Consider the following 27379-nt stretch of genomic DNA (forward strand, 5'->3'; position numbering starts at 1 on the left):
AAGAATATTTCGTTCAATTATATTTCTATTCATCCAGATATCATTTGATTGGAGTTGGTCATGAAGTGGCAACCGCACGCACTTAAAGGACGGAAGCTATTGGAAGCTGCACCACGACGCTGTTGCAGCCTGGCTATAAGTGACGTGTCTGGGCGACAGACACCTTGGTGAGGGCAACGTTCCCATTTTAAGCACTGCCTGTGCAGTCTTTTGCAAATAAATCATGACTTGCTCATTTTTCAACTTATTTGCTAAGTAGTGACTGATGCAATCGACAAGATTATACAATGATAAAAAAATAAACATCATTTTTGCACTCCAGATTGTGCAATTTAGATAGGACTACAGGACCCACAAATCTTTTGTCACAACCAGGAAGTGCACGAACGGAGTCCTGAAACATAATCTCATTAGAAAGGAAAGAGCGATGTTTTTTTTTTTCAGGATCACGCTGATGTTTTCCGTAACGTGAAGCGGCCACTTTATTGGATCTTTGGATATGCGTCCGTGGTCGCTGAGTAACATAATGTGAACAAGAATCATATCTTCAAACAAGTCGAACAAGTTGTGCAACTGGTTTTGGACACAAGCGTCTCCCATTCATTCATACTGTCTTTTTAATGGCTGAGGACTTCCGATGTTGTATACGGGTAAGTCTTAGTGGGCTTTATTTTATTTGTAACTGTTACATGGTAAAATGAATCGGGGAGAAAGTACAGTATATCGATTCCCTTCTTTGTCTTTGCATTGCAGACTTGAAGTACTGGTGCCAGTGCTCAAAATGAGGTGGATCACCTTTTTCGTGGTGGGACTGACTGTCCATGTAGTCTTCTTTGTGTCCATATTTGATATCTACTTCACTTCTCCTTTGGTCCATGGGATGACACCGATGGCCACACCTTTGGTTCCACCTGCCTCCAGACTGGTGCTCATTGTGGCTGACGGCCTGAGAGCAGACAGCTTTTTCAGCCTGCTCCCCAACGGCTCATCCAAAGCTCCTTACTTGAGGTTGGGTAGCAAGCAAAAAATAAAAATACTTTTTTGAGGGACGCTTAGGCTTCTGTTATCTGTCTTCAAACAGGGCTATCATTGAGGAGAGAGGTACCTGGGGTGTCTCCCACACACGCGTTCCCACGGAGTCTCGCCCTGGTCACGTTGCTCTTATTGCTGGCTTCTACGAGGATGTCAGTTCTGTTGCTAAAGGTGTGTAGTGTAATACAAAAACGGATATAACTGTAGGTGGTATTGGCACTCGTATATGAGTCATCATACCCAATGTTTTTGTGTGCCTGGGATCAGGTTGGAAGGAGAATCCTGTGGAGTTTGACTCTGTGTTTAATGAGAGCAGGCACACCTGGGGTTGGGGCAGCCCGGATATTCTGGCCATTTTCACAAAAGGTAGCGCACATACAGTACTTTGTCAGGTCATGAGTCGGCTGTGCGCAGTACTGTGACATCCAATACAGGAGTGACAGCATATATAGCTCAGTTCCCACTCACATGCTCAAGTGATTCATTTCAACGGATATGTACAATTGCACAACATGGCCACAGTGTTTCAAATATTTCAGTTACCTCATTGAGTTGCATCCCCACACACACACACATCTACTACAGGGGCGAGTGGAGACCATGTGTACACCCACGCCTATCCGGCAGAAGAACAGGACTATGCCTCCACGGATGCATCCAGGCTCGACAGCTGGGTGTTCACTCAAGTCAAAGTATGATAGCTGGGTACTCATGATATCCATACGTTAGATCATCATTTTCAGTGTTGCTTTCTTTTCGGGCAACATGACTGACGGAAGGAAATGATGCCGTTTTTTGCCTTCTCTATCAGTCACTTTTTCAATCAGCCAAGTCAAACTCCACTCTGATGGCCAGCCTGCTGCAGGATCAGAATGTCTTCTTTCTGCATCTGTTGGGTATTGACACCAACGGACATGCTCACAGACCAATGTCCCAGTCAGTTCTGGATTTTTCTTGACTAATACTGGTAATTACACTGGAGTCTTCAAAATTAAAATCCACTCGTTACGTTTTATTTGTCTTTCATGCAGAGAGTACCAAAACAACATTGGCCTCGTGGACTCTGGCGTAGCTGAACTGGTGTCCGTAATTGAAGACTTCTTCGGTTATGACGGCAGAACAGCTTTCGTGTTCACGTCTGATCACGGCATGACCGATTGGGGTAGCACACTAAAAAATATCAATCCAAATGTAACATGAATTTGCTTAGATGTCATATTTGAATCCAATCGTGTGTGCCTTAGGTTCTCACGGTGCTGGTCACCCCTCAGAGACTCTCACCCCTTTCGTGGCTTGGGGAGCTGGAGTACAGACACCACACAAAGTGACCGGCGATCAATTTTACCAGGACGGCTATTTGCAAGGTGCACTCATAAAAAGCTATTAATGGTGACCATTTTATTCATAAATGTTCCGAATGCATTTTGCTCTTTGAGAGATATAATAGATTCGTGGCCTCATTTCTCTTTTTACCCCAGACTGGAAATTGGAGCACCTCAGAAGACTTGATCTCAATCAGGTGCGGCTCCTTAATTTCATGATTTTGCTGTTCTAATCCAATCACATCTCTGCGATGAAATAACAACTTGCGGTCGAGCAATGTTGCACCACGTCTCAAAAGTTTACCGTTCAAAACGCTGCAGGCTGACATTGCTCCTCTCATGGCATCTCTCATTGGCGTACCTATTCCTGTCAACTCTGTCGTGAGTATTATTGCTACATTATCTATAGCGCAGTGACTGAAAAATCAAAACGCTTTCCTTTTTTTTTAATTTTTTTTTTTTAAAGGTCGATATTATGTTTGTGTGTCCTCAGGGTGTATTACCTGTACTATACCTGAACAACAGCGATCTGTTCAAAGCAGAGTGCATGTACACTAATGCTATGCAAATATTGGAGCAGTTCAAGGTGAGGCAGCGCAAAGCTCAGCTCTAGATGACATGTATGGCATTTGTTTGCACAAAAAAAATTAAAAAAACAACAGTAGAACATCACTCAATAGGATGAGTAGTAAACGGGTAAGTGACGATGTTACACTTTTCATTGCCTTTAAATTGTGTGTTTTGTTTCTATTTTCTTAGATGAAAATGAAGCAGAAAAAAGAGACAACCTTGTCTTGTCTCTTTACTCCTTACCAGTAAGTACGATAATCTGGATGGAGGTGTTAATTTGGGCATTTTAGAGTTATGGGCCTTCTGCACAGCAAGCACTTCCACAAACCATTAACAATGCTCAGTACTGCCACGCTCAAAACACGTTGCGTGGATTTGGTCATGAGAGCAATCTGCTTAAGGTAGAAGTTCTTTGAAAATGTCCGGTCGCTACGTGCCAAAGAGTTGTGGCCAAACCGCATCATCCGCTTCTAACATGACGCAGAACCATCCCAACCAGTCTATTTGGCTGTCCGTCAGCAATGCCGCCTGATCTATCGCTGTCCCTCCGTTTATAGAGCGCTGACCGCGCCGAGGCAAGCAGAATTTATTCAGAAAGCAAGAATACTGATTGATCTACACAAGTATGAAGAGGCTGTGAGTATCGCGGGCAAAGCAAACGTTTCGGTCCATCAATACCGTAAACTGGGAAATCTCCCCAGATGACGGGCTAGTTGATTTCGCTCAATCTTTTTCTTCTTCTCCAATGTTTTTGTTTTTTTTCTAGATCTCACTCTGCCAGGCTCTAATATCCAATGCCCTCGAAGGCTTGGTTTACTACCACACCTACGACAGGTTTTCCTTGGGTTGCAGCGTCGTGCTGGGATTTGTGGGGTGGACCTCATACGTTGTCCTGGTTGTTTTGAAGACTCATACAAGCCTTAACATGCATCCTGACATACTCAAACGGGTATATGTTTGAATCCAATTAGAAACACTCACTACGTTTCCGAGCGACATCTTTGACTTCGGCATCCACAGAAGCCCAATCGTACCTTGGTGAGGCTGAGTGTGTGTGTCGCCGTGGTGATCAGCATATTCCTGCTCATCCAGAGGAGTCCACTCACATACTATATTTACTGCCTGCTGCCGGTGCCCGTGTGGTACTCTGTTTTTAAAGAGTGAGTGTCCTTCCCTGCCCCCCCCCAAAACAAGTGTGCATAACCATGGTTCAGACTATTTATGTTGATCATTCCGAAAAGAGACTGCGGTACATGCTCAAAAGTAAAAAGGCTCACAACATCCAACGGGCTAATTTGCCTCAGGCTGATGAATAAAAAATAACAATCATAATAAGATAAGATAAGATAAGATATCCTTTATTCGTCCCACACTGGGGAAATTTACAGCCTCCAGCAGCAAGAATGTATGTAGAAAGAAGGAGAAAGAGAAAAAAAAAACATCTTTCAATTAGATACAATATGAACACAATGGATAAATCACAGTACTATTTACAATTTTTCCTTCACATCATTTAATTATTATTATTATTATTATTGTTATTTTTTATTCATAATAATAATAATAATAATTAAATGATGTGAAGGGAAATTGTAAATTTTTCGGAAAAAGAAAGAAGAATTATTATTGTTATTTATTATTCATAATAATAATAATAACAATTAAATGATGTGAAGGAAAATTGTAAATAGTACTGCGATTTATCCATTTTGTGTTCATATTGCATTTAATTGAAAGATGTTTGTTGTTTTTTTTCTCTTTCTTCTTTCTACATACATTCTTGCTGCTGGAGGCTGTAAATTTCCCCAGTGTGGGACGAATAAAGGATATCTTATCTTATCTTATTTTCCGTTGCAGGTCCAACACACTCACAGATTTGATTCAATTGGCTCCTTCCCTGCCGCTGTGGAAATGCTTTGGCTACTTTGTGCTGGTAGCATTCGGCATCGAACTACTGGTCAGTGTTCATAAAACTGTCAACCAGACGACTTTCTTGTAAATGCAACAAGGCATCAAGGTTACAAACTGTTCTTCGACTATCCCCACTCAGGTGGTGAGTTTTTTTCATCGCGCCATGCTGACTGTGGGCCTGGCGGTCCTGTCTCTCTGGCCGATGATCTCAGGACTTTTTGACAAGGCTAAGGTAGGATATAGATAGTGACATTGTGTACGTTTGCCTCTTTGACCACAAAGCATCATTAGAAAGTGTTGATGTCGGTTTCGTGAGTCGTGAGTGTCGTTCATTTTGATGAGCTTGTCTGATCATGATCGCTTTCTAGTGCTGCTCAGTGAACTGGTTTCTGGGCTGCCTTTGTTTGGCTGCTTTCCCCCTCATGCCCGTGATGGGAAGGGAGCCCAACACATATCTGGTGTGAGTATATACGTCAATAAAGTGCATTGTTGAATCAATAACCTCCTGATAAGAATACAAATAATGCAGCACCCGACTTATTTTCTTAGGATCTGTGCTGGTCTGCTCACTCTGTTTCTATCGGTCTGTTTCCTGTGGCCATCACGGAGCAGGACATCACTCCTCTTTAGTGATAAACAGCAGCTCGTCATACAGGTAGCTGTGGCTAATTACGTTCTGCGCATGACTGCATTTGTGTGAATGCAGCCGGCCTCACTTTAATGGGTGTCACCGAACAGATGCTGCTTGTGGCAGTGTCTGCATGCGTGCCGTTCTTCACGCACTCCAGCCTGCAGCAGAAACGGGGGCTGCCCCTTCTGGCTCAGCTCATCAGTTGGGTCACATTAGGTGGGTGGCATGTGACGGAGAACGCGCATTTGCTTTGGTTTTTCGGAAAAAGAAAGAAGAAGAAAAAAAAAAACACAGCTTACCGTACTGCTTTCTTTAGCCTCTTCCATACCCGTTCCCTTGATGAGCTCTACGCGCCTGTTTCACCGGCTCCTCAGCGTGTTCCTCTCGCTCACAGCCACATACCTTCTGCTTAGCACTGGGTAAGACAGCATACAATTATTCAAGTGTGTCGTTCGACACCAGGACTCCAAACACGTAGTTGAAATCATAAATTCAGTTTTGAGTAGATGGCTTTGTTTGCTCATGCAAGTTGCTGTGCGCACCGAGGCACATTCACACCGGAACAGACACGTTTCATCCATATATTCGGATTCTTTTGTGAATAAACCTTCACCAGATGCATATTTTCTAACCCAGCGCCGAGGCCTTGTTCCCTCCGGTGTTATCTTGGGTGATGTTTGTGTGGATCAACATTGAACAGGAAGCAACAATCGCTGAGGGCACCTCTGGAAGGCAAGAGGTATCCATACCGTTTCCTTCACCTTCCTCACTCCGCAATCCGTTGCGAAGCAGACTGGTTAGACAGTTCCAATTTATTTCCGAGCAGATGTTTAGAGATGACTCTGGAAAGGGACTCGTATATTTCATGTTGAGTGCCATTTCCTGCAAATTGCAAAATTGCAGTTTCCACATACTGGACGAGGAATGATTAGAACTGAACTCAATAAAATATCGACGTAAGCCAAAATGTGTGAATACATGCTGTCTCCAATGTCTTCCAGCTCTCCACTATCGATTTCTCCGCCAACATTGACATCTCCAAAATTCGCCAGCTCAAGTTAGATGACATTCGGCGCTCCTACTTCTTTGTATCCTTCATGGTGTTTGCAAGAGTGTAGCGAAGGCAAAGCATGCAGCAACAACTGCCACCACGTTATCCTTGACCTCATACGGCGCTCAGGTTTTTTTCATCATCGTGGCTTTTTTTGGCACAGGGAACATAGCGTCCATTAACAGGTACGTGTTTGAACAGACGGAATGGCATTTCTAATCCTTAAAAGAAAACCAACGTAATTCTTTCATCGTTAAGTTCAGCGCGTCTACGTGTCAGACATCATGGCATTTATGCAGCTATACGTCAATTCAGAAGTGGACAGAAAACAAACTTTGGTTCAAGTAGATGCTTCAACTCTAAATTGGTTATTTGTCCTAAATCTTTCTTTTCCCTTTTTCTTTCAGTTTTGACCCAACGTCGGTTTATTGTTTCCTCACGGTCTTCAACCCCTTCATCATGGGAGGGTTGATGATGTGGAAGGTGAGCTAACTGACGCAGGAAGCTTTGAACTTGCTTCCCGATCAATCTTGACCACTCTTCTTGCCCTTTTGGTCTCCAAGGTCATCATTCCATTCGTAATCGTAATGTGCACTTTTGAGACGATCCAAGTGACAACGCAGCTGCCATCGAGAAGGTACATCTTCATTTCTTTTTGTCCGCTTGTAACCACAACATTCGCACTCTTGGGCGTTTTACTTTTGAAGCTGACTGACTAATAGAACAAAATCTCTCTCTATCTGGCAGCTTATTTCTGATCGTTTTGGTCATCTCTGACATGATGGCTCTGGTAAAATCTCCGATTTACATTCTGATGCAATGTAGAAACTGCAAATGTGCGTACTTTTCTACCCAAGGCAAATCAAACCTTTGACGTTTCTTTTCCGCAGCACTTTTTCTTCCTAGTGCAGGACTATGGCACCTGGTTAGAGATTGGCACAAGGTAACCTGGCTCAATGAGAGAGCGTGTCGCTGCAAATGCTGTTAGAAATGTTTCCTTTGCAATAGTTGGAACCATGTTGAGTCTAGTTTTAATGATGTCAAATGTGAAAAGCTGCATATACTGTACTGACACAGGCAAAACGTACTTTCTCTTTATCCCGCACAGCATCAGCCACTACGTTATCGTGATGTCGATGACCATCTTCCTGATGTTGCTGAGTGTCGTCACGCACATCCTCACCTCGCAAAGATTTGTTCTGTGGCGGCGACGCAAGATTCACTTCCCCTGAGCAAACATCAGCAAAGCACATAAGCTTTCAATAATGTTTGTGGTTATAGACCCTGTCATAAATGTATCTATATTTAACATTGTATTTTGCTGAACAATAGTCAATGAGTGACATTTATCAAAGCTGTGAGAAAACGTGGCAGTGTATGCTTTGAAGTCCTCATTAAAAAACATGTTTCACCCCACCCCACCCCGCCCCTCAACATCTTGTCCTTGCACTGTATGACAGTAAAATAAGCTCCTCGTTATTGTACTTTGGTTTTCAATAAATATAAACGCATATATTATTAGTTTTTATGGGTGACAGTTTGGACCCAGCACAAGTTCCTTTTATATTATTTTGTATGGGATATTGCATTTTTAAAATTGGAACAATTGGGATGGATTTTGGGAATGTGCACCGGCGCCCTTTTCAACGCTTACTCGATGGCTCTTGGATTCGAGGAAATTTGACATACAGGCTCCACGTCAGGACGGTGACGTATTTTATAGCTAATGATACATTACAATGATTTATCACATATCTATGCACCCCTGCTTCATCAGTACCATGTGAAACAGTTTGTTCAAATGCAGGTGAAATTATCAGCAAAAAAGAAAACGCCTGAGTCCAAAAACGGGTGGCCGTCTCGTTTCGTAACGAAATACTTTTGATCAATATTACGAGCACCTTGATATGCAACACTTCGTCGGTGATGTCATGTACACGTTTGCTCATCTTAATTATCCCTGATGATTGGTAAGAAGCAGCTGGCATAACACACTTAAGTCAAGTACAACTTTATTGTCAAATGTGCCAGCTCAGATGAAATTTCTTCCCTCTCAAGACAACATAAAACAAGTATTCAACGACTTTGAAAAGTAATTCGTTGGGTAAAGTATCATGCCTACTATTTGCATTTTAAAGACCACGAGTTTAACTCTTGAACGAAACAAAGACAACGCACTTGAAAGTACAGTGGGTCCTTAATGGTAGGTGCTCATACTCAGGCTGTACTGTGAACCTAAAGCATTGTAGCGCAAAACAAAGCAATCAAAACAAGGACTTACATGATAACTAAACGTTTCAATTTGCTAAATGGAGGAACAGATCTCTTACCTGGGCTATTAGTGATCAAGAAACCTCGACAAGAAAATATAACCTTCTTAAATCTTTGAACTAGTTTCCTCTGGGCCAGACAAGTCATTTGCCGCATGGTTGCCTAGCGACGGGCAGCGCGGTCCTCTTCTTTAGAGGCGCTTATCAGCTCTTCAGCACAACACCGCCCCCTTCCTGCTATGGTGAGCACTGCGTCCACTCAGAACGGACTCATTGAAACATTACAAAAAATGTACCCAATTTATATATTAATAGTATATATGTGTTTGTGTGTGTACACACGCACACAAATAATTCTTAACATTTATTTAAGTGATGCCGCAAATATGCAAAATATTCAGAATTATTTTTTTTATTATGAAATAAGTTCTTGAAAATAGTCATACAGTCATTTGAAAATAGAACTACAACAACCAGTAACAATGGACTTGGACAGCGACAAAAAAAAAGAAGGAAAAAACTTGAACAGAAAATAATTTTCAACTGTACACATGCACATTAGCAGTCATAGGACAAAGGTTTTGCATGAGAACTCTGCACAGCGCATGTCTTAAGATTTTAATTATCTTGAAATACATAGCAAGTCTCGTTCATTGAAATTACAAATACTTAAGCGAAAAAAAAACGTTATCAAGATTGAGTGACTATCAGGATGCTTTTCACTTTTTATCTTACCTACTGTTACAAAAATAAAAGTATGTCTCGCTGGACTCTTTCTCTTAAACCTAATTCAACTCTCTGGATGGAACTTTGGCCAACATTAGCTGAGCTTGATGAAAATTAGCCAAACTCAGAATGCCAAAGTGATCTTCCCAAAAGCAATGTGGTAATTCCTGTTTAACATTTCATTAAATGCCTAGAATGGATTTGGTCCAAGATCATGAATGGGGCTTTATAATAAAAATTGTGTCATTATTATTGTCCTTGTATGAGTGATTCTATCAGACAAAACATCAAAGTTAAAATATAAATGGAATGGAAGGCCTCCTTCCATTCCATTTTGGTGGACAATAATGGCTCGGGATTCTTCTAGGCCAATTTCCAGTGCTAAAACACAGCTTGGGAAATCGGGCATAAAAAAGAAAAAAGCTACAAAGTCCAAAGTTGACAACTGCTCAATCACAAGCTTCCGTGGGTCTTGCTTTGCTTCTATCTTTTGCCCCGTTTATTGCCGGCGGGTGGCTTTTTGAGCTGCAGCAGAGGCGCCCCGGTGCCGAAGCCGGCAGCAGGCGCGTTGGACACGCCAAAGGTCAGTCCGGCCGAGGGGTTGATACCAGGGTTGCTGAAGTTAAAGCCTGAGGTGTTGGTCCCACCAAAACCTGGAAAAGCAAAGAGCAAATGCAAAGAATTGGAGAGAGAAAAAAAAGGGTTGTGATTTCATCGTACGCTGCAGATTCAAGACACCCTGGTGGCCCGATGCAGCAAAGCAGCTGGAGAACATAACCAAGCCTACTCCATGGGTCACAGCAAGTACAGTGTCATCACTTTGGTCGGTTTCAAGTTATTTTGGTGACCACTGTCAGATTTTGCACTAGGTTCACAACAATTTTGTGTACATCATGTACTGTAAAACAAGGCGTTAAGAGTTTTAGCAGATTGTACTGTTGTGATCATTTGTATCAAAATCACATTTAGGTAAATCAGTCTGACTAAATGCTCTGTGCCAACAAGGCAAGGGGCATGTTTCTTTGTGGACCGCACACCAAGCGGTTGTGTGAGGTCGAATGTATTTTTTTTAAACACGTCATGCAATTCAGAGGCAATTCGGCTGCTATCCACAAATACTCGTATTACGGTAGTTATTTTTAACGTAACAGGTGGCATTGTGCTGTAAACCAATGTTGGTGTTGTTCAATTCAATGAATTGCAGTGATCCAGAATTGAGAGGGAAACAAACAATCACACACACACACACAGACACACACACACACGCCGCCCTCCACAAGAGAACCACACAGCCTGTGTCATTCATGCTCGCGAATCATGCGTGAGGAGTTACAGTCCACATGTACCTGCACTCAGACTGCCTCCTGTGGGCTTAGTGGTGGCGGCGAAGGCAAAAGAAGAACCCCCAGTCCCCACCCCACCAAATCCTGGCCCTGCACCAAAACCTGTGGGAGAGTCAGACAACGGAAGTCAGTCAAACCCCGGCGCACAGCTTTGACTTGGGTGAGCCTGCACAAGCTAGCACGGGCTGCATCGAAAGCGCACAGGCATGGCAAAGCGAGGGCCAAAGGGAGAAAAAAGGGAATTTCAACAGACTCCGCCGCTTGGTGTGCGTTCAGACCACTTTCCAATTTCGGTTCGTGGTTTGCGTTTGTTTGTAATTGTATGGAGTATGCTTTCAGAATAGCGGACAGTCCAAAGCCGCATAAAAACAGGAGCGGCTTTCTGGTGGTGTGAACGCACTTATGCCAGATACGAATGCGAAAGTGAGTAGCCACGCTCAGACTCAACACTGCAACCTCACCGTTGCTATTAAACTTGGAGTGGGGGAGAAAAAAAAAAGCTTAGGTAATACCTCCCAAAGTGGTCGAGCCCATACTAGTGCCCACTGCTGTGGCAAAGGGGTTGCCGAACCCTCCTCCCAAGGGTGGCTGGTTCCCTGTGGCACACGGAGAGATGCTTTACTCCTTTTAAAGCTTCCTCTGACACAGCGTCTTCCCCTATTTAAAATACTATGACATCACTCCTCTTATGTTCAATGTATCCAATTCAAAAGGTGGCTTTTTTAAGGGTGCAGCTTGCATGACATATACACAGTGGAACCTCCAAAGTTGAATCAAAAGCGAAATACTAACTCTCCCAACAAGGTAAAGTCCATTTATTCTCCATCATGAAACCTCGCATTGGCATGATGATAGAGATGTTGTGGACATGGCAATCGACTACAACTAAAAACCGCCCTGCATGCGTGTCATGGATTGGAAACAGTCGCAAGCCTCTCTGGAGATTGACATGAACCATTAGGCTGACAGCAAATTGATTCGCAGGTAATCGAGATTTGATTGATCCTACACTGAGGTCAGACCGTTACTACTGTGGTGGCATTACTTTGGAAGTTTCACTGCTGTTTGAAGTTGTTGACAAAAGTAACAATCTTTTGTTGACTATCTGGAAAAAAAAAGGAGGGGCAGGGGGGCTAGTTCTTTCACTCCAAAACTTGTCTTTGCTTCTCTCAATGCCAGCACAAAAAAATTAGCTTCAGCTGAAAATAAACAAGGACAACCATTTCTTTGTTTTAAGAAAACGTTTTATTGTCAATTTGATATGCAACTCAATTTACAGAAACAAACACGTTTCGAACATAAATGGTAGTCGTGGGTTACTAGCTGCTACTGCATTTGACAAGTTTGCAAAGAGTCAAGATTTCAGAGTGAATGAACTAGCTTCTGTGAAGAAGAAAAAAAAAAATCACACCATTACTGAATCGAGTTTAAAAGGCACACCATATTGTGTAGTAATTATACGGTATCAACAGGCATTGGTTAAATATGTTTAAATACAAGTCAAAGCGCTGAAGTGTGAAATAAGACACAAAGATGTGGCATTTCAGGGCTCTCAGTCACTGTAAACGTCGAAAAAACACGAGTCGGCGACAAGTTGGAGTGGAAATTTAGTGACAGGTGATCTAACCAGCAGCTGTTACAACTAAATAAGATTGATCTTTACTCGTGTTCTCTCACACGTTTTCGTGCCTACATAGTGAGTATCTCGTGCACATTCATCCGTCTTAAAATGTGTCAAGAGCTCAACAGTTCTTGACGTGGGCCTCTAGGAAGCCACGTAGAGGTGAAGGGCAGTTCAATAAATAGAAAAAAAAAAAGACTAAATATATATCTTCATATAAACGGAAGCAGAGAGAGACAGATGGACTAACGATTGACTTCAAGTACCAAACAGTGTGACCACTAATAGGACCAGTGTAAGTGTCAAGCCAGTTGTGGAAGACGTTTTTTAAAAGAAACACATTATTACAAAATAATAATTAAAAAAAAAAAAGATTTGTGTCAGAACACAAGTCCTAACTCCTCCGAATGCCATCACAGCAATAACATTAATTCCAAGTTTCAAAACATTCAAAACAGTGATTTGAGGAGAATGTAAAAAATGATCAACCACTTCAATTTAGAATGAAGACACTGCACCGCGTGCAAACATTATGGGGTGTGACGTTTCAATAGGTCACCACCTAGACTTCTCTCAATTTCAAGCAGGTTCGGAGAAATGGTAGAACATCGACATTTCACAATTTAGCCAAGCAAGTGGCTTTCACTTGCAAGTCCTGAGTCGTTTGGCACATTTGACTTTTCTGCGCAGTGGCACAAATGGAAAGCAGCTTTGGGCCAGCACCATGTGGCATCACACAATTTAAAAAAAAAAAAGAAAAACACAATCCACGTGTCAAATATCCTTGTCTGTCCACCATGTTGTCATCTCGCATCATGTCAACACGAGTCCATCAATACTGAGTGCCCCTAAAACCCAACCAAAGGTCTATCAATGACAGACTCTTATATGACAACTCATGCTGCTCTCCAGGAAATGCTCAAGTGAAGTGGAATATTGCTTTTGGGGCAATTACACGTTTGCCGACTTCAGGGATGAAGAAGAACCCTGACATCACAACAATGGCATCACACGCACGCACAGCGCAAAGTTGGGGTATCAGAGGCCTGACCCTCCTTTGCCTGTTCCACAGAACCCAACAAAGGGGGCGATACACTCGGGAGCAGAAATATGGGCACGTCAACAATTCTCAATTATTTGAAATGAAATGTACGCGAGGTCCTTTAACTGCTGCAGACTTTCAGCTTTTATTTGAGGGGATTTATTTTGCCTTCAACTCAGCCAAACGGTGGGTTGGACTTACAACCGTGCATCATCTGCTTTTCAAAAGGACCAAAAGTTATGTGACGAATGAATGAAAAATCAAACTTTCACTCTTAAGTCTTCATATCTTTCTTTTCACGTCCCAATATTCACGGCCCCGAATGTCCCCCACAAGACGAATAAGTCAGTCATGTACAATACTGTAATTCTGCTTTCACACCGACACGAGATGTGTGACAACGGTGGCACTGTTATATTGTCGTTGCTACCCAAATATATCGGTTAAATAAATTAAAATTACATCACGGCTCATTGCCATTGTCAGCCATTAAGTGTGTTTGCATCCGACTGCTTTTTAGGTTAGATGCAGTAAGCTCCAAGAACATTTCTGTTTTCTCAGCAAAATAAATAAAGATGTGTAATTAATAAAATTCTTTCGATATCTACAAATTCACGGATGCAATCACTGATTTGTGACTGGATTTTGTTGCTTCTACCCCTCCGCAGAGAGAAATGAGTTCCGATATTTCACACATGAGAAAACGCAGAGCTCCGAGTGCTAAAGGTGCAGAAAGAGACATTGAAAGCACAAACGTCACTCATGATCGGAGTCACGAGTTTGATTGTGGTCAAACCAGAGCATTTTTCACTGGCGTATGCTCGCTTTGTCCGCAACCAGATTCGATTTGAGTGTCGGACCGACGAACGAAGACTGCCACTGCCTTTCCAAACCCTCCTAAGTGCAATGTGATTGCGGAGTCTTCGGTTGGAGTTTTATTCACAATCAAGTCAGAAACAAACTGGGATGTCCCCCGATGTCACAGTAAACAAACTGAAAGTGGAAGAGCGTGTAGAAACGTATACGCCAAGAGTGTATGATTACATTAGTATTGGGTTATTGTGCGTGCATCTGAGCATGACAAGAGCCACTTGGTGTTTACTACCAGTAAAATTATGTATGCTGGACATTGTTACTGGTTTGCATCATATCCCAAGGTGATTTATGAGGGGGGGTAATTTAGTGCACAGTGGAATGACAAACATGGCGTGACGCTAATAAACTGACCTTGCTTGTTTTAAACAACACCATAATTAGTGTTAAAAAGAATTTTGGCCAGACCCCGTAAAACAGAAGAGACATGTTTTAGAACGACCATATTTTTTTCTATGCCACTATCTAAAAAAATAGATCCTACCGGTTCCACCTAGAAACAATCGAGAGCTTTTTAAAAAATTAGTCTTGTGGTCAGTCACAACACAGACTTAGAGATACTTCAACTTAAGCAGCTGCCACACTGTGGATTTTACATCCATATTCACTTGTTAATATGTTAGTCAACAAGCCAAATACTGAGATCACACAGCAAATTCCTAGTAATAATATTCATAGTAACAATAATAATAACACTGATTTGGGTGGGCTCAATTAAAGCATAGAACATCGAGGAATTATCTGTTCAATATTTATATTCTTTGCCATGTGTGTGACATTGCAAGTATTAGAAGCGCTCCGATCGATCGGCCAAGGAATCTTACGCATCCCTCGACTTTCTATATTTGTTAGTGAGCGGCTGTAAAATGGAAAAAAACGTGCAGCTAATCCCCGTGATCGGTATCGGCCGATTTCACTCAAGGAGAATCGGCGGCAGGCGAGGCAACATAAAAGCCCGATCGGAGCAACCCTAATTATTATTTTGGCTTTGTCAATGTCGCAACAGTTTCCAGTGAAACCATCAATAATATATCCTCTGCTTTTGTACAGTAAGGCGCATTAGAGAAATCAAATGAATCCAGCCCATAAAGTGAGGCGGCAGAGACGTGACAGTAAGGCAGAAAACTATTTCCAGTCAACAAGAAACTTTTTTCCCCCTACAAGTATACAGGCATATACATCTCTGCAACCAGCATTTTATTTCTTGCGGTTGTCATCCTTCCTTCCTATACCAATGTGAGTATCTAGCAATTAAATAAACGGTGTTCTTTCCAACCTTCCGAACATTCTAAAACTTGTAGGCAGTCAGACCTGTAGTTGGCTGCTGTTGCTGGGTCAGTGTGGCCGCCATGGCCACCGCTGCAGCATTTGGCACGCTCGAGAATGGGGCCGGACCCGTGGTGACGCGCGGCGTGCTCTGCCACTTCCTGTTCGACGCCCGCTTGGACTCAAAGACGTCGGTCGAGTCCTCCAAAAAGGCTCGGCGGTAGGAGAGGTACTGGTGCTTCAAGATCTAAAATACAAGACAAAAGAAAAAAAAAAATACGGCAGACATTGATTATGATGGACAAAACCTATGTTCGATGGTGCTCCAAAAAGAAAAATGACCTTCTTGGAATCTGAACAAAAGTATCACACATATGAAAGAATACCTTACTTAGATCAGATAATTCTTTGCATCTATGATATGTTTGCATTGAGACATTTGAGTGCAAATCGGTCATTTCGTAGAGTTTGTGCTGACCTTTACGTTCTCATGGACAGATTGGAGCTGCGCAGCCTGGGCGACAAACGTCAGGTACAACTTCTGCATGGCCAGGGTCAGGTCTGGGAACCGGATTTTTCAAAAAGTGTTTAGAGAATTAAAAAAAAAAAAAAAAAAGACGATACAGTTTGCGAGTTTGAAGGCCTCTGACCCTGAGGGGTGATGTGAGAGCCACTGCTCTGTGTGGTCAGGTGGTTCTCCAGCTCTTCGATCTGCTGTCGGTACTGCTGAAGTTGCACCTCAAACTGCTCTACCAGGCAGCGGAAATAACTTAAAAAAAACAAAGAAACAAGTAAAATTTCAACAAAACCTATTTTTCTTTTGTCCATATATGAGCTCCAAAGGAGGTTGTGCTCGGTTACTTACTCCGAAGGTGCAGTGTTTTCATGCTGAAGTCCAGGGGGCGTCTTTTGCGTACGCAGTGCTATGTCGGCATTTTTCAGCTCCTTCATTGAGAAAGGACGTATTCTAGGTTAAGATCAAGGATTGGCATTTGACATTTCAGGACACAGAAAGACCCCCTTTTAGTGCGTGTATCATTCAACAGCTTGCTCAGTCTAAAATACGACGACTAAATACTAGTACTAGTCAGAGTGCATCTGACATCAAGCGGAAAAAGTTACGCGTGTCCGTGGCTACCTGTGCAGTCTCCAGTTTGAGCTTGTCAATGGCCAGAGCTTGACGCTGCAGGCCACTCGCATTGACAGAGAGAAGCTGCTTGAGGGTCTTAATGTCATCCTGGACTTTGGAGATTGCCTTTGACGTCATTCGGCTGATGTCCTCCTGAACCTGTTTCTGCTCTTTGACAAACTTTCTGGAGAAGGGAAAAAAATAAATACAAAAATGAAAGCACAATTTCAAAGCACAGTGGATGGAATTTTGATTCATACTTACTGGAAATTCTCGACGTCTTGGCAAATGACTGGAGGCAGGTTCTCATCCTTTAAGGCTTTACTGTCCCTTATATGAGGAGAAAGACAATTTAGTATTCGTTATGACAAAGACACAGGGGCAAATTAACTGTATCCATTGCGGGGCATCCTGAGGTATCAGGTGTTTGGTATAGCAGCTCACAAAACAAAAGTACACCCTCACATTTCTGCAAATACATCTTCATGGGTCAGCACTAGAATTTGAATGTTGCCACAATGTAAAATAGTCGGTGTACAGCTTGAATAACGGCGAAAGTTCAAAATACCTCAACACGCAGTCATTCATGTCTAAACCCCTGGCACAAAATGACCACACCCCCTAATTTCCAATTAGTCACATTCCATGCGCAGTGAAATGTGGCAAGTTTGCCTCATAATGTCTCAAGTGTGGATGGGGAGTAGATGTTTTAAATATATCGATAGTCTCACTCATCTTCTACAGGTCACTCAAAGGTTTAATATGACAGACACCACTTGACAAAGAACTACTAGGACCGCAAAAAAAGAACTTTCAGCAGATCCTTAAAACCAAAGACTTGGACTCTGACTTGGGTGCCAAAAATGTGTGATCAGGACATCCCTAATTATAACAGAGGCAGTGGAAGGAATACAGTTTGTGAACTGGTCAGCATTACTTACTGGGCGTTGGCTCCAGATGAGGTGTCACTCTTTTTCTCAGAGGAGGCACTAAAGTCAACCCCACCCAAGCCAATACTGGGAGCCGGGGCTGCCGTCGCTGCTGTTGAAGTGCTTAACAAAGAACTTAATGTTAACCCCCCTCCTCCACCAAGAGTGGACTGACCCAAACCTGAAATATACAGTGAACAGACGTGCTGATGTAACCTCATGAATCACGTGTATGTTTTGTCACCTTATAAGTTTGCTCACCTGTAGCCACCGTACTGGAAAAAAGACCCCCGCCCAGCGATGGAACCGTTGCGACAGCTGCCGTGGTTGTGGTGCTGCCGAGGCCGAGTGCGAAGCCTGTCGCCGCGGGCTGCTGTGGCGCCGTCGACGTCAGGACAGAGCCGAATGTTAAACCTGCCCCAGTGGGGGCAGACGCGGAGCTGGTGGTAGCAGCAGTGAGGGAGAACGGCGCAGCTGAGCCAGTGGGTTTGTTGAAGGCTAGGCTGAAGCCACTTGCGGCCGTTGTCGAAGCTGGGGCCCCTGGACACAGGCAAGAATCAGCATTTAGAATATTGTGACTTAGGGAATAATGGATTTGTTAAATGGGGCAGAATACACTGCAGCAACATTTTAAGACCAAAACATCCCACGGGATCTATGGATATTATTAGAGTCTTACATTGTAACAATACAAAAGGAATGACTACGTGCAACAACGAGACCGATGCACGGCACAGCTAATAAAGTGGGTTGCTGTGGTGTGACTTACCTGCAGCAGGCGTGTTGAATGAAAACCCCCCAGGAGCTTTCTGACCAAAGAGACTTCCTCCTAGACCGAGGGATGGGGTGGTGCTGGCGGTCGTGGCAGGGGTGGCAGCGGCAGCACCCAATGCATTACCAAACGAGAAGCCACCAGTACTGGCCGCAGGCGCACTTAAAGCAAAGTGGGGGAAAAGCTCTTCAGTTGTCAGCTGACGAATCATTACATAATTTACTAACAGGGGATAGACGTTGTCAGAACAAATTGTGTTATTAGTCAAAAGCAAATACCGCACAATGACGTCACACTCGTAAACGTCCCTCGTAATATGGGTCATCGCCAGTAGTGTCAGCGGTGCGGATAATATTTTGGAAGGTGAATTTAACAAGTTGAGCCACTGTTGTCTACACACGCTAAGCTAATGTTAGCTAAGTCGTATTCGTTTCAAATACCTGGTTGCTGCTCCAAATGCAAACCCTCCTCCAGCGTTGGTGGAACCGAGTGTTCCCGTCCCGAAGTTAAATCCAGACATTGTAGTTTAATCATTAAACACCTTCAAGTCCAAATTGATGTGCTTTAGCCACATTAGCAGAGCGGCGACGAGCAACACAGCATCGCGGCAGTTAGCTTCGCAGAAATGCCCGCGTGTGGGCCAGAGCAGAACTACTTTAACTTTAAAATATATTTTTTTCCACACAACATGACTCTCAAACAACGCCACTGCAGTAAGTTGTTTTTCGCTGTATGTCTGAGCCAAGTGTATTCCGTTTAAACATCGAAAAGTGACCAATATCGAAGGACGTATGCGCGCATGGTGCAAATTTTCCTATTCCCCGCCTGCTGCTAAGCAAACGCTGTTGCATTTTGGGTAGAATGGTGGTCAACGACATTACCCACAATTCCGTTGTCACACTCGCGTGACGTGTCGTACAAGCTTGTGATGTGAGGTAAAACATGTAAGAGTTCAATTTCGAAATAATGTTTTACTAAATATGGAAGGATACATTTCAGGTTACATTACGGTTACAGTACACGCCTTATATTTTATATAATTTTTGCTACAATCATGTGTTTGATGTGGGGGTTTATTTCCCTTTGATTTTATTTGACAGTTCCACTTAGCTCTTCTTTTGAAAAGCCATGCACCTTTGGCATGGGCGTGCTTTTCCAGCGCTTTATGCGGATGCCGGAGAAAAGTAATTGACAATAAACAGACTGAATGCATTTGACATCGTACTCTCTTTTTGTTGAGCAAAAATTGTACACGATTTTATCAATGATCGAGCTATATGTGGAAAGCGTTGCGTGAACTCTGAATTCGCTGACAGCTGTTACGATCTGGAGACATGGAGCATATCCGAACCCCGAAGGTAGCTAACATTTTCTAGCTAATTGCAGCGGACGGAACGCAAGAGAGCAGCGCGGCCTCACATGATCTTTGAAAACAAAACGTCTTGCTTCGTTTCATATAGTGCTCTCGAAATGCTTATGATATGGTATCGTTCATGCAGGCGTGGCCAGCTTGGCTCAGTTTTGACGTGACTAGCATCTGAGCTGTTTTGTTTCACCTTGCACCACTTCGTCTGTACTCTTTGAATTGTCACACCCTCATTTATCGACCAAACGGAGCTGTCAATGCAAGCTGATTTAAGAATCGCATTGGAAGGCGTTGCATTTCTGCAGAGACCAAGTGTCTGCATCAGTTATATGAATGTTTATGTGTTCTCTTTAAGGCCTCGTAATAAGCATCAAGTATATTATAGCAATTCCGTTTACATTAGAGATGCAGCCCCCAAAAAGCACTGGCACACAATTGGATTGTCAAAGGCCGTCACCTCAGGCCAAATTACTTAAGGGAGATCAGGTTGAATGCAACCGATAGAGAAGAGACCAAGTGGCGCTGTTCATGGTTTAAAGTGATTTGTGTGACTGCAAAAGATCCGCTGATAGATGTAATTATTCTTTAGGAACAAACATATTATCCCTGCCCGTTTACTGCTATAATAAACAAGTCACGTGCATCAGAAAAAAAGACTAGCATCGTTGTTTTTAAGAAAAATAATTACCACCATTACCTCCCTACACTCATATGCTGAGCTATTGACTTCCTGCATTGAGCATAGCTGCTCTCATTAGTGTTGAGACGAGGACAGGAAAAAGGAAACGGAGGAAGAATGTCTGAGTCACTAAAAATCACAAAAGTCAGCAATGTGGACTGTTTGCAGTGACAGCAGGCAAAAGAACAAGAAGATTTTGGCCACAGAGAGCAGCTCGCTATAAAAACTGTCAGTTTAAAGGGGAATAGTGTTGCATATAAATCCCATGTGTGTGTGTGTGTGTGTGTGAACGCTTGCAGGTGGAGCAGGTGCGTCTGGTGGATCGCTTCAGCAACAAATCCACCAGCGGCACACTGTACCTCACAGCAACGCACCTCATCTTTGTGGAGAGCAGCTCGAACAACTCAACATCTGCCGCACAAGAGGTTTGGGTGAGTGGATCCCAATGTTTTGGATATCCAATGCAGTTAAGTTGTCACCTTTTTGTCGATGGACGAATTTGTCATGTGCAGCAACGGCGCAATGCATGTATGTGTTTACCAAGCCAGGTGTTTCTCGTCCTCCACTTCCCCCTCTGCAGATTTTGCATCACCACATCGCATCCGTGGAGAAGCTCTCGCTCACCACCTCGGGCTGTCCACTGGTCATTCAGTGCCGTAACTTCAGAGTGGTTCACTTTGTGGTGCAGAGAGAACGCGACTGCCACGATGTCTACAGCTCGCTTTTGCGCCTTCTGCGGCCTGGTGGGTTTCACTCTGTCCGCCCGATCCGTTGGCCCCGCCTTCTCTTTCCCGTGGACATCTATACACACTCATATGTATAGAATGGAGTCTTTACAGGTTCGGGGCCTGTGTTGACAATTTCCTTCCTTGTGCGCAGAGTCGTACGAGGAGCTCTACGCATTCTCCTACAATCCCAAACAGAATGACCAGCAGCGTGAAGAAGGGTGGCAGCTCATTGACTTGGGCGCAGAGTTTGAGAGGATGGGTGTTCCCTGCGACCAATGGCAACTCACCGACGTCAACAGAGACTACAAGGTCCGTGACGTCCTGCCCCCAAAATGTCACGTAGAGTACACTGGGACAACTACTTTGTAATAGATAAGGGTATTTTTAATATAATTTGAATACCCAGGGAACATACCATTCAGGGTGTTACACATTTGGTCCAAAAGGGGGCGGTAGAGCTTCTGCACAGCAGTCACTGTAAAAAGCAGCATTCTCGTCCAAAATGACATCAAATCCGCTTTTCCACCTAGCCACATTGTTTGCTTTGCTACAGAGTAGTGAGAAGTGCGTTTGCGTGCCTTTCTTTTCAGATTTGTGAGACATATCCACGTGACCTGTACGTCCCCATCACGGCCAGTAAGCCCATTATCGTGGGCAGTTCCAAGTTCAGGAGCAAAGGACGCTTTCCAGTCCTGACTTACTTCTACCAAGAGAAGAAGGTACATCATTCGCCACGGCGCCTCGAGCTTCATGCTCTGTTTGTTAGCTTCAGCGTGGCAAACTTAATGCGTGTACAGTATTTGCTTGAGGGTGAATTAATTAAAGTGGTTGTGTTGTACTGATCAGTCTGTCGCAGTAGGTTCCAAACCGGTTTGTATTAAACGATATTGATAATGCCACATGTATGGTTTTTTTATAAGCAGCAAACCTTAAGCAAATAGTTTTACCTATTTTAATCACCGCTAGGTGCACAGCATTGAAACATTGGATATGTAACTGCCACTCAAAAATTCCAAGTCATATCACGTAAGCTTCTTACCACACAAATTATGTTTCCGGTGGCTGCAGTTACACATTTTCCCACGCCATCGCAGGTTCCTCTTTGTTGTTGTTTTTTTTCCCCCCTCATCAACTGTTGTTCTTGGTTCCAATGGATGTTGTGTGTGCATCATGACAGGCTGCAGTTTGCCGGTGCAGCCAGCCTCTCTCTGGCTTCAGTGCACGCTGTTTAGAAGATGAGAGCATGCTGCAGGCCATCAGCAAGGCCAACCACAACAGCCGGTTTGTTTACGTCATGGACACGAGACCAAAAGTAAGATGCTAACCCCGAATATTTCATCAAAAAAAGAAGACCCTGGTTTCGCTGCATGACACTTGTACATTTTGCACAATGTGTGCCCTTTAAACACCGGTGCCTCTTTATCTCTTGCAGCTAAATGCGCTCGCCAACCGAGCGGCGGGCAAAGGCTACGAGAATGAGGACAACTACTCCAACATTCGCTTCCAGTTTGTGGGCATTGAGAACATCCACGTGATGAGGAGCAGCCTGCAAAAGCTGCTGGAAGGTCCAACACGGCTGCTTTAAGCATTCAGAGTTGATTTGTTCGCCAGCCGACATTAACTTTTGCTTGTGACCCGTAGTGATTGGAGCTCGGTCCCTCTCCATGAGTGACTACCTGGTAGGACTGGAGAGCTGCGGCTGGTTGAGGCATATCAAGGCTGTGGTGGATGCAGCGATCTTCCTGGCTAAGGTAAATGTCAAAACTAACGTTTCATTCTTAGAATCTGAATTTTAGTTGTCGTGGCACGTCAACACACCAAGCGAAGCTTTAAACATGCCACTACATCAAAACAAAACTGACAATCAATAATGATCAGCCCGGGCTGACGTACTGTGCCAGTGTTGTTGCTTGTTTGGTGTCATTATGGCTGCTGAGAAACTCGTTTGATGGGAGGGGTGACCTTCATTTAGTCAGACCATAGCCTTGTCTAATAGAAAGTGATTGGTCAGCATCTTTTTGCATCTCCAAGCAATAACTGTACAAACCTTTTTGAGGTAGTAGTCAATCACTCGCTTGTCGCGTGATCTGACCTCTAGGCGGTGACCCGGGAAGGAGCTAGCGTGTTGGTTCATTGTTCCGACGGATGGGACCGAACAGCGCAGGTCTGCTCCCTGGGGGCTCTGCTCATGGACCCCTACTACCGCACCATCAAGGGTTTCATGGTATCACTCTCATACTTCTTGGATCTTCTTGTTTCCCCACTTAGCTCGTCCTCACCTTGCTTTGGTCATTTTTGTCTTTTAGGTGCTGATCGAGAAAGACTGGATCTCCTTTGGCCACAAGTTTGCAGATAGGTAAATTGTGCGCTCCACTTCAACGTACATTGACAGTGACCTCATTTTACCCATAGGAAATTATTCCAAGTGATTGCGTTCCACACTCAAATTAAAACTGCTATCAACTGTACAGGCAGCATTTATTTTGAAATGACAGCGTTATTACATTTGTCATTTCTGAGAGAACTTAACGTACAATTAAACTAAAACATCAACTTATTTGTAACTTTTAGGTGTGACCAATTGGATGGAGACCCAAAGGAAGTGTCTCCTATCTTCACCCAGTTCCTGGAGTGTGTCTGGCAGCTATCTGAGCAGTTCCCTCAGGTGTGTGTCGATGTGTTCTGCATGCAAGACACTGTTACTGTGACATTCTATCCACATCTGACTTGCAAGTTTGTTTTTATGGTCTTGGGGTTTTTTTCCCTTTTTTTCTGCAGGCATTTGAGTTCAGCGAATGGTTTCTGCTGCAGATCCACGAGCATGTCCATTCATGTCAGTACGGAAATTTCCTCGGCAACAACCAAAGGCAGAGAGAAGAGCTGCAGTGAGTGCACGATGTAGAACTAATGCTCTTAGAATTTCCCCTACAGGCCAAATAGTGATATTACACCTACATAATAGTGCACAGAATATTAAAAAAAAACGAAAACACCTCTTAAAGTTTCATATTAGTGTAAATCCTGAGCTTGAAAAATGCCTTGCAGTGCATCGTAATGAGCCTTGTGTTTTTGTGTGCCAGACTCAGAGAGCGGACCCATTCATTGTGGGCGCATCTAATGAGCGAAAAACAGAACTACTTGAATCCATTCTACAGTCCCGCGTACGCTGAAACGCACCCCGTTTTGGAGCCCTCCACCTTGCCCTACCATTTCAAGTTGGGACCACCTTCTGTGCACTTTTCTCTGCCGCCTTACCGGCAATTTGATTTTCATATGTGTCTGTGTGTGCAAGGTTTTGGAGAAACATGTACCACCAGTTTGATCGCTCCATGCACCCACGGCAGTCCATCCTGAAGGCCATTCTCACTGGGCGGGAGAATAGTCGCCAGGCAGAGAGCAAGCTCCAAGCACTGGAGAGTGTACGTGAACACACACGAACACTGCTTGAATGAACGCTCGACACACAGTGGCAGTCAGAATGGATTTGCATTGTGATTCTGTCACCTTGTGGTGCCTTATCGGTATTGCAGGACGTCTGTGTATGAATGACATTCGAATTTGAACGCCAAAGTGTTGCTGGTCTTTTTAAAGTATATTTTTCCAGAAAAAAAATGAAAATGGGCGGCCCGGTAGTCCAGTGGTTAGCACGTGGGCTTCACAGTGCAGAGGTACCGGGTTCGATTCCAGCTCCGGCCTCCCTGTGTGGAGTTTGCATGTTCTCCCCGGGCCTGCGTGGGTTTTCTCCGGGTGCTCCGGTTTCCTCCCACATTCCAAAAACATGCGTGGCAGGCTGATTGAACGCTCTAAATTGTCCCTAGGTGTGAGTGTGAGCGTGGATGGTTGTTCGTCTCTGTGTGCCCTGCGATTGGCTGGCAACCAATTCAGGGTGTCCCCCGCCTACTGCCCGGAGACAGCTGGGATAGGCTCCAGCACCCCCCGCGACCCTAGTGAGGATCAAGCGGCTCGGAAGATGAATGAATGAATGAAAAATGAAAATGGTACCACTGCGGGGGTTCCAATAGAGAATAATTTTGCCATCCCCTTCTGCACGTTAGAGACTCCACCAGCTCGGTGTGACGCCAGTCGTGGCCGCCAACCTCCCAGTGGCCCCCCCGACCAGGGATCACCGCTTACTTGACAAACCGCTCCCGCCGCGCCCCGACTCCCTCATTTTGGGGGCGCCCATCAATCACAAGGAAGCCCGTCGGCAGAACGAAGAAGACAAGCACGAGGAGGTCGGCGAGGAGGCCACAGAGAGCACGGACGTCGAGCGGACGGTAGAGGGGAGCAGTGGCTCCGAGAGCCGCAAGCAGAGTTACGGCGAACTGGAAGGGACCTATAATAGCGATGTGGCCAAAGAGGAGCCGTCTGCCGTCAGTCTGGAGTTTGGAGTGGCACGCATGACCTGCTGAGAAATGCATGCAGTGTCAGGAAAGGACGGCTGATATGTAACAATTTACTGAAAAGTGAGTGGAGAAGCTCTTGTTCTTGATGTGTAATCACAAGCTGATTACAAAATGGTCCTAAATGGGCCATTTTCTGTGTCTGTATAGTCTAAGGCTCGATGAGAACCTTCATTATCTTGTCATATATTGCACCGATGGAAATGCATTTGCTTTTTTTTTTCTTCTTCTTATTTTTTAAATGAATGTTGGGACGCACTAGAGAGAAATAATTGAGAATAAATTCATCCGCAGTCAAATATGACTTCTCTTTTTTTTTACCTCAAGTCTTAACAATGTGTTTCAGTGTGTGTGCATGTGTGACAGCACAAGTGATTTCAAAAATAAAATGCATGAAGGACATGCGTGCCGTCCTGATATTTGATGACGAAAGTCACATTAACCAGATTGACATTAATCCCTTTTTTTTTAACATTCAAGCCCACAGGAAAGCAAGTCCTTTCATCCCCACGGAGGGCTCGCAGCCAGTGTCATCTTAACTCAAAATTGGAGATAACACCAAACCGGAATATTTGGCCCTGCTCGTTATTCTACCCTCTTCCTGGTGGCTGAGGATCAAACCAGCTGTGGCTCAAAGAGGCTCAGCTGTCAACAGCTGCCACCGTTGATCATTTGATCCTATTTTACATCTCGCATTGATCAGATAAACAGTCTTACGAATGTGAATTGATCTAAAAAATCCCAATGCTGTTCTGTTCCGTCTGCCAGGACAATAGCCGGTGATGGCTGACCCCAATTGGTGGTCGCTGTACAGCGGAGTACGCAGTTGAGTAATGCATATAATTGAATGGGAGAAAAAAAAATCCCACCAGTGTGAGGACCTCGAATTTTCCAGAATTGATGTAAAATTCAAGGCTCCAGGCTCACAGTGTCACTGTCATGACACATGAACTGTCAAGACAAAAAAAATGAAGTCACCGGTATTCAAATCTGATCAACAACACCTGACAAAGGTCAGCCAAAACCTATTGGGTCAGCGTATCTTCCTGTATCAGCCACTGAACAATACATTCTTTTTTAGAACATTCTAGCACAATTTTGATTGTGTACACAGTGAAAATTAAATCAATTTTCACGTCATCACTTCAAGCCTGAAGTTTTTATAGACGGTTTAGACCGAGTTTTGTGCTTCAGAGCTCTTCTAACGTCTTGAGGCAAAACAATTCACAGATTTGTCACCAAATTAGATTTCCTTCCCCAATCAGATTACGAATCGCAAAGCCTGAGAGATGTCCGGATAAACACACTTGGCATGCTGGCAGCCATCTTCCATTCAAACTAAAAGTACCAGTCGTCATGGTTTATTTGTGAGGCGCTTCCCAATGGTGCTCCGGGCAGCTCGGCACTGCGCAACACATTCATTTATTTCACTCCCTCACCCAGCCACTAAATACTTCATTGAATGTGCGCTTGCAGAAGCCAACGACATCTTTCAAAGACGACAGAAGGGCATTTTGTGATTTTCCTTCATACTGTTACACGCCACACTCGGGACAAAGTGACCTTGGGACTTGTGAGACAGGTCAGTGTCAACAAGCAAATACAGAGAGTCATTCTTCAGCAACTATCAATAAAGACATCTGTCTCGGACAACCCCCCCTGACTTCTGCTTGAATGGAAGCAGCAAAACAAGACTAGAGTGTGTCGCCGGCAAA

The 27379-nt window shown here is 43.9% G+C and overlaps 3 protein-coding genes and 1 long non-coding RNA gene across 6 annotated transcripts; 2 read left to right on the forward strand and 2 right to left on the reverse strand.

Moving 5' to 3' along the window:
* The first annotated feature begins 150 nt into the window (after positions 1 to 150).
* pign (phosphatidylinositol glycan anchor biosynthesis, class N) lies at positions 151 to 7933 on the forward strand. The gene is made up of 29 exons (XM_052054923.1): positions 151 to 650; positions 754 to 1008; positions 1082 to 1203; positions 1300 to 1398; positions 1618 to 1724; positions 1844 to 1968; positions 2064 to 2194; positions 2277 to 2396; positions 2511 to 2551; positions 2676 to 2735; positions 2848 to 2940; positions 3114 to 3169; positions 3482 to 3560; positions 3691 to 3873; positions 3945 to 4084; positions 4782 to 4881; positions 4975 to 5067; positions 5204 to 5295; positions 5385 to 5490; positions 5574 to 5682; positions 5783 to 5885; positions 6103 to 6205; positions 6468 to 6554; positions 6647 to 6702; positions 6925 to 7000; positions 7081 to 7154; positions 7265 to 7307; positions 7408 to 7460; positions 7626 to 7933. The coding sequence occupies exons 2-29, from the start codon at positions 782 to 784 to the stop codon at positions 7747 to 7749; spliced, it is 2802 nt and encodes a 933-aa protein (XP_051910883.1). The 5' UTR covers positions 151 to 650; positions 754 to 781; the 3' UTR covers positions 7750 to 7933.
* Positions 5161 to 7748, reverse strand: LOC127593460 (uncharacterized). The gene is made up of 2 exons (XR_007960409.1): positions 7606 to 7748; positions 5161 to 5881 (listed from the first exon to the last, which is right to left on the reverse strand). It is a non-coding gene; the product is annotated as an uncharacterized LOC127593460 (long non-coding RNA).
* Positions 7934 to 9183: 1250 nt separating the features above from the next.
* Positions 9184 to 19350, reverse strand: nup58 (nucleoporin 58). 3 transcript variants are annotated; one of them, XM_052054898.1, is made up of 13 exons: positions 18929 to 19350; positions 18486 to 18649; positions 17978 to 18256; positions 17729 to 17897; positions 17052 to 17117; positions 16797 to 16971; positions 16524 to 16603; positions 16309 to 16427; positions 16137 to 16219; positions 15704 to 15905; positions 11369 to 11452; positions 10860 to 10958; positions 9184 to 10166 (listed from the first exon to the last, which is right to left on the reverse strand). In XM_052054898.1, the coding sequence occupies exons 1-13, from the start codon at positions 19006 to 19008 to the stop codon at positions 9997 to 9999; spliced, it is 1770 nt and encodes a 589-aa protein (XP_051910858.1). In that variant the 5' UTR covers positions 19009 to 19350; the 3' UTR covers positions 9184 to 9996. The 3 variants fall into 3 exon arrangements, with proteins under 3 accessions (XP_051910858.1, XP_051910859.1, XP_051910860.1); XM_052054899.1 differs by lacking the exon at positions 11369 to 11452; XM_052054900.1 differs by lacking the exons at positions 10860 to 10958; positions 11369 to 11452.
* Positions 19351 to 19609: 259 nt separating this feature from the next.
* On the forward strand, positions 19610 to 25963 carry mtmr6 (myotubularin related protein 6). Its single transcript, XM_052054897.1, has 15 exons — positions 19610 to 19846; positions 20833 to 20964; positions 21114 to 21276; positions 21413 to 21570; positions 21852 to 21980; positions 22439 to 22573; positions 22694 to 22826; positions 22903 to 23012; positions 23360 to 23485; positions 23568 to 23617; positions 23833 to 23926; positions 24040 to 24146; positions 24342 to 24476; positions 24554 to 24680; positions 25317 to 25963. Exons 1-15 carry the CDS (start codon positions 19823 to 19825, stop codon positions 25671 to 25673), a joined length of 1980 nt encoding a protein of 659 aa, XP_051910857.1. The 5' UTR covers positions 19610 to 19822; the 3' UTR covers positions 25674 to 25963.
* Positions 25964 to 27379: the final 1416 nt, after the last annotated feature.

The sequence above is a fragment of the Hippocampus zosterae genome, chromosome 20, assembly GCF_025434085.1.
Source record: "Hippocampus zosterae strain Florida chromosome 20, ASM2543408v3, whole genome shotgun sequence".
Taxonomy (NCBI): Eukaryota; Metazoa; Chordata; class Actinopteri; order Syngnathiformes; family Syngnathidae; genus Hippocampus; species Hippocampus zosterae.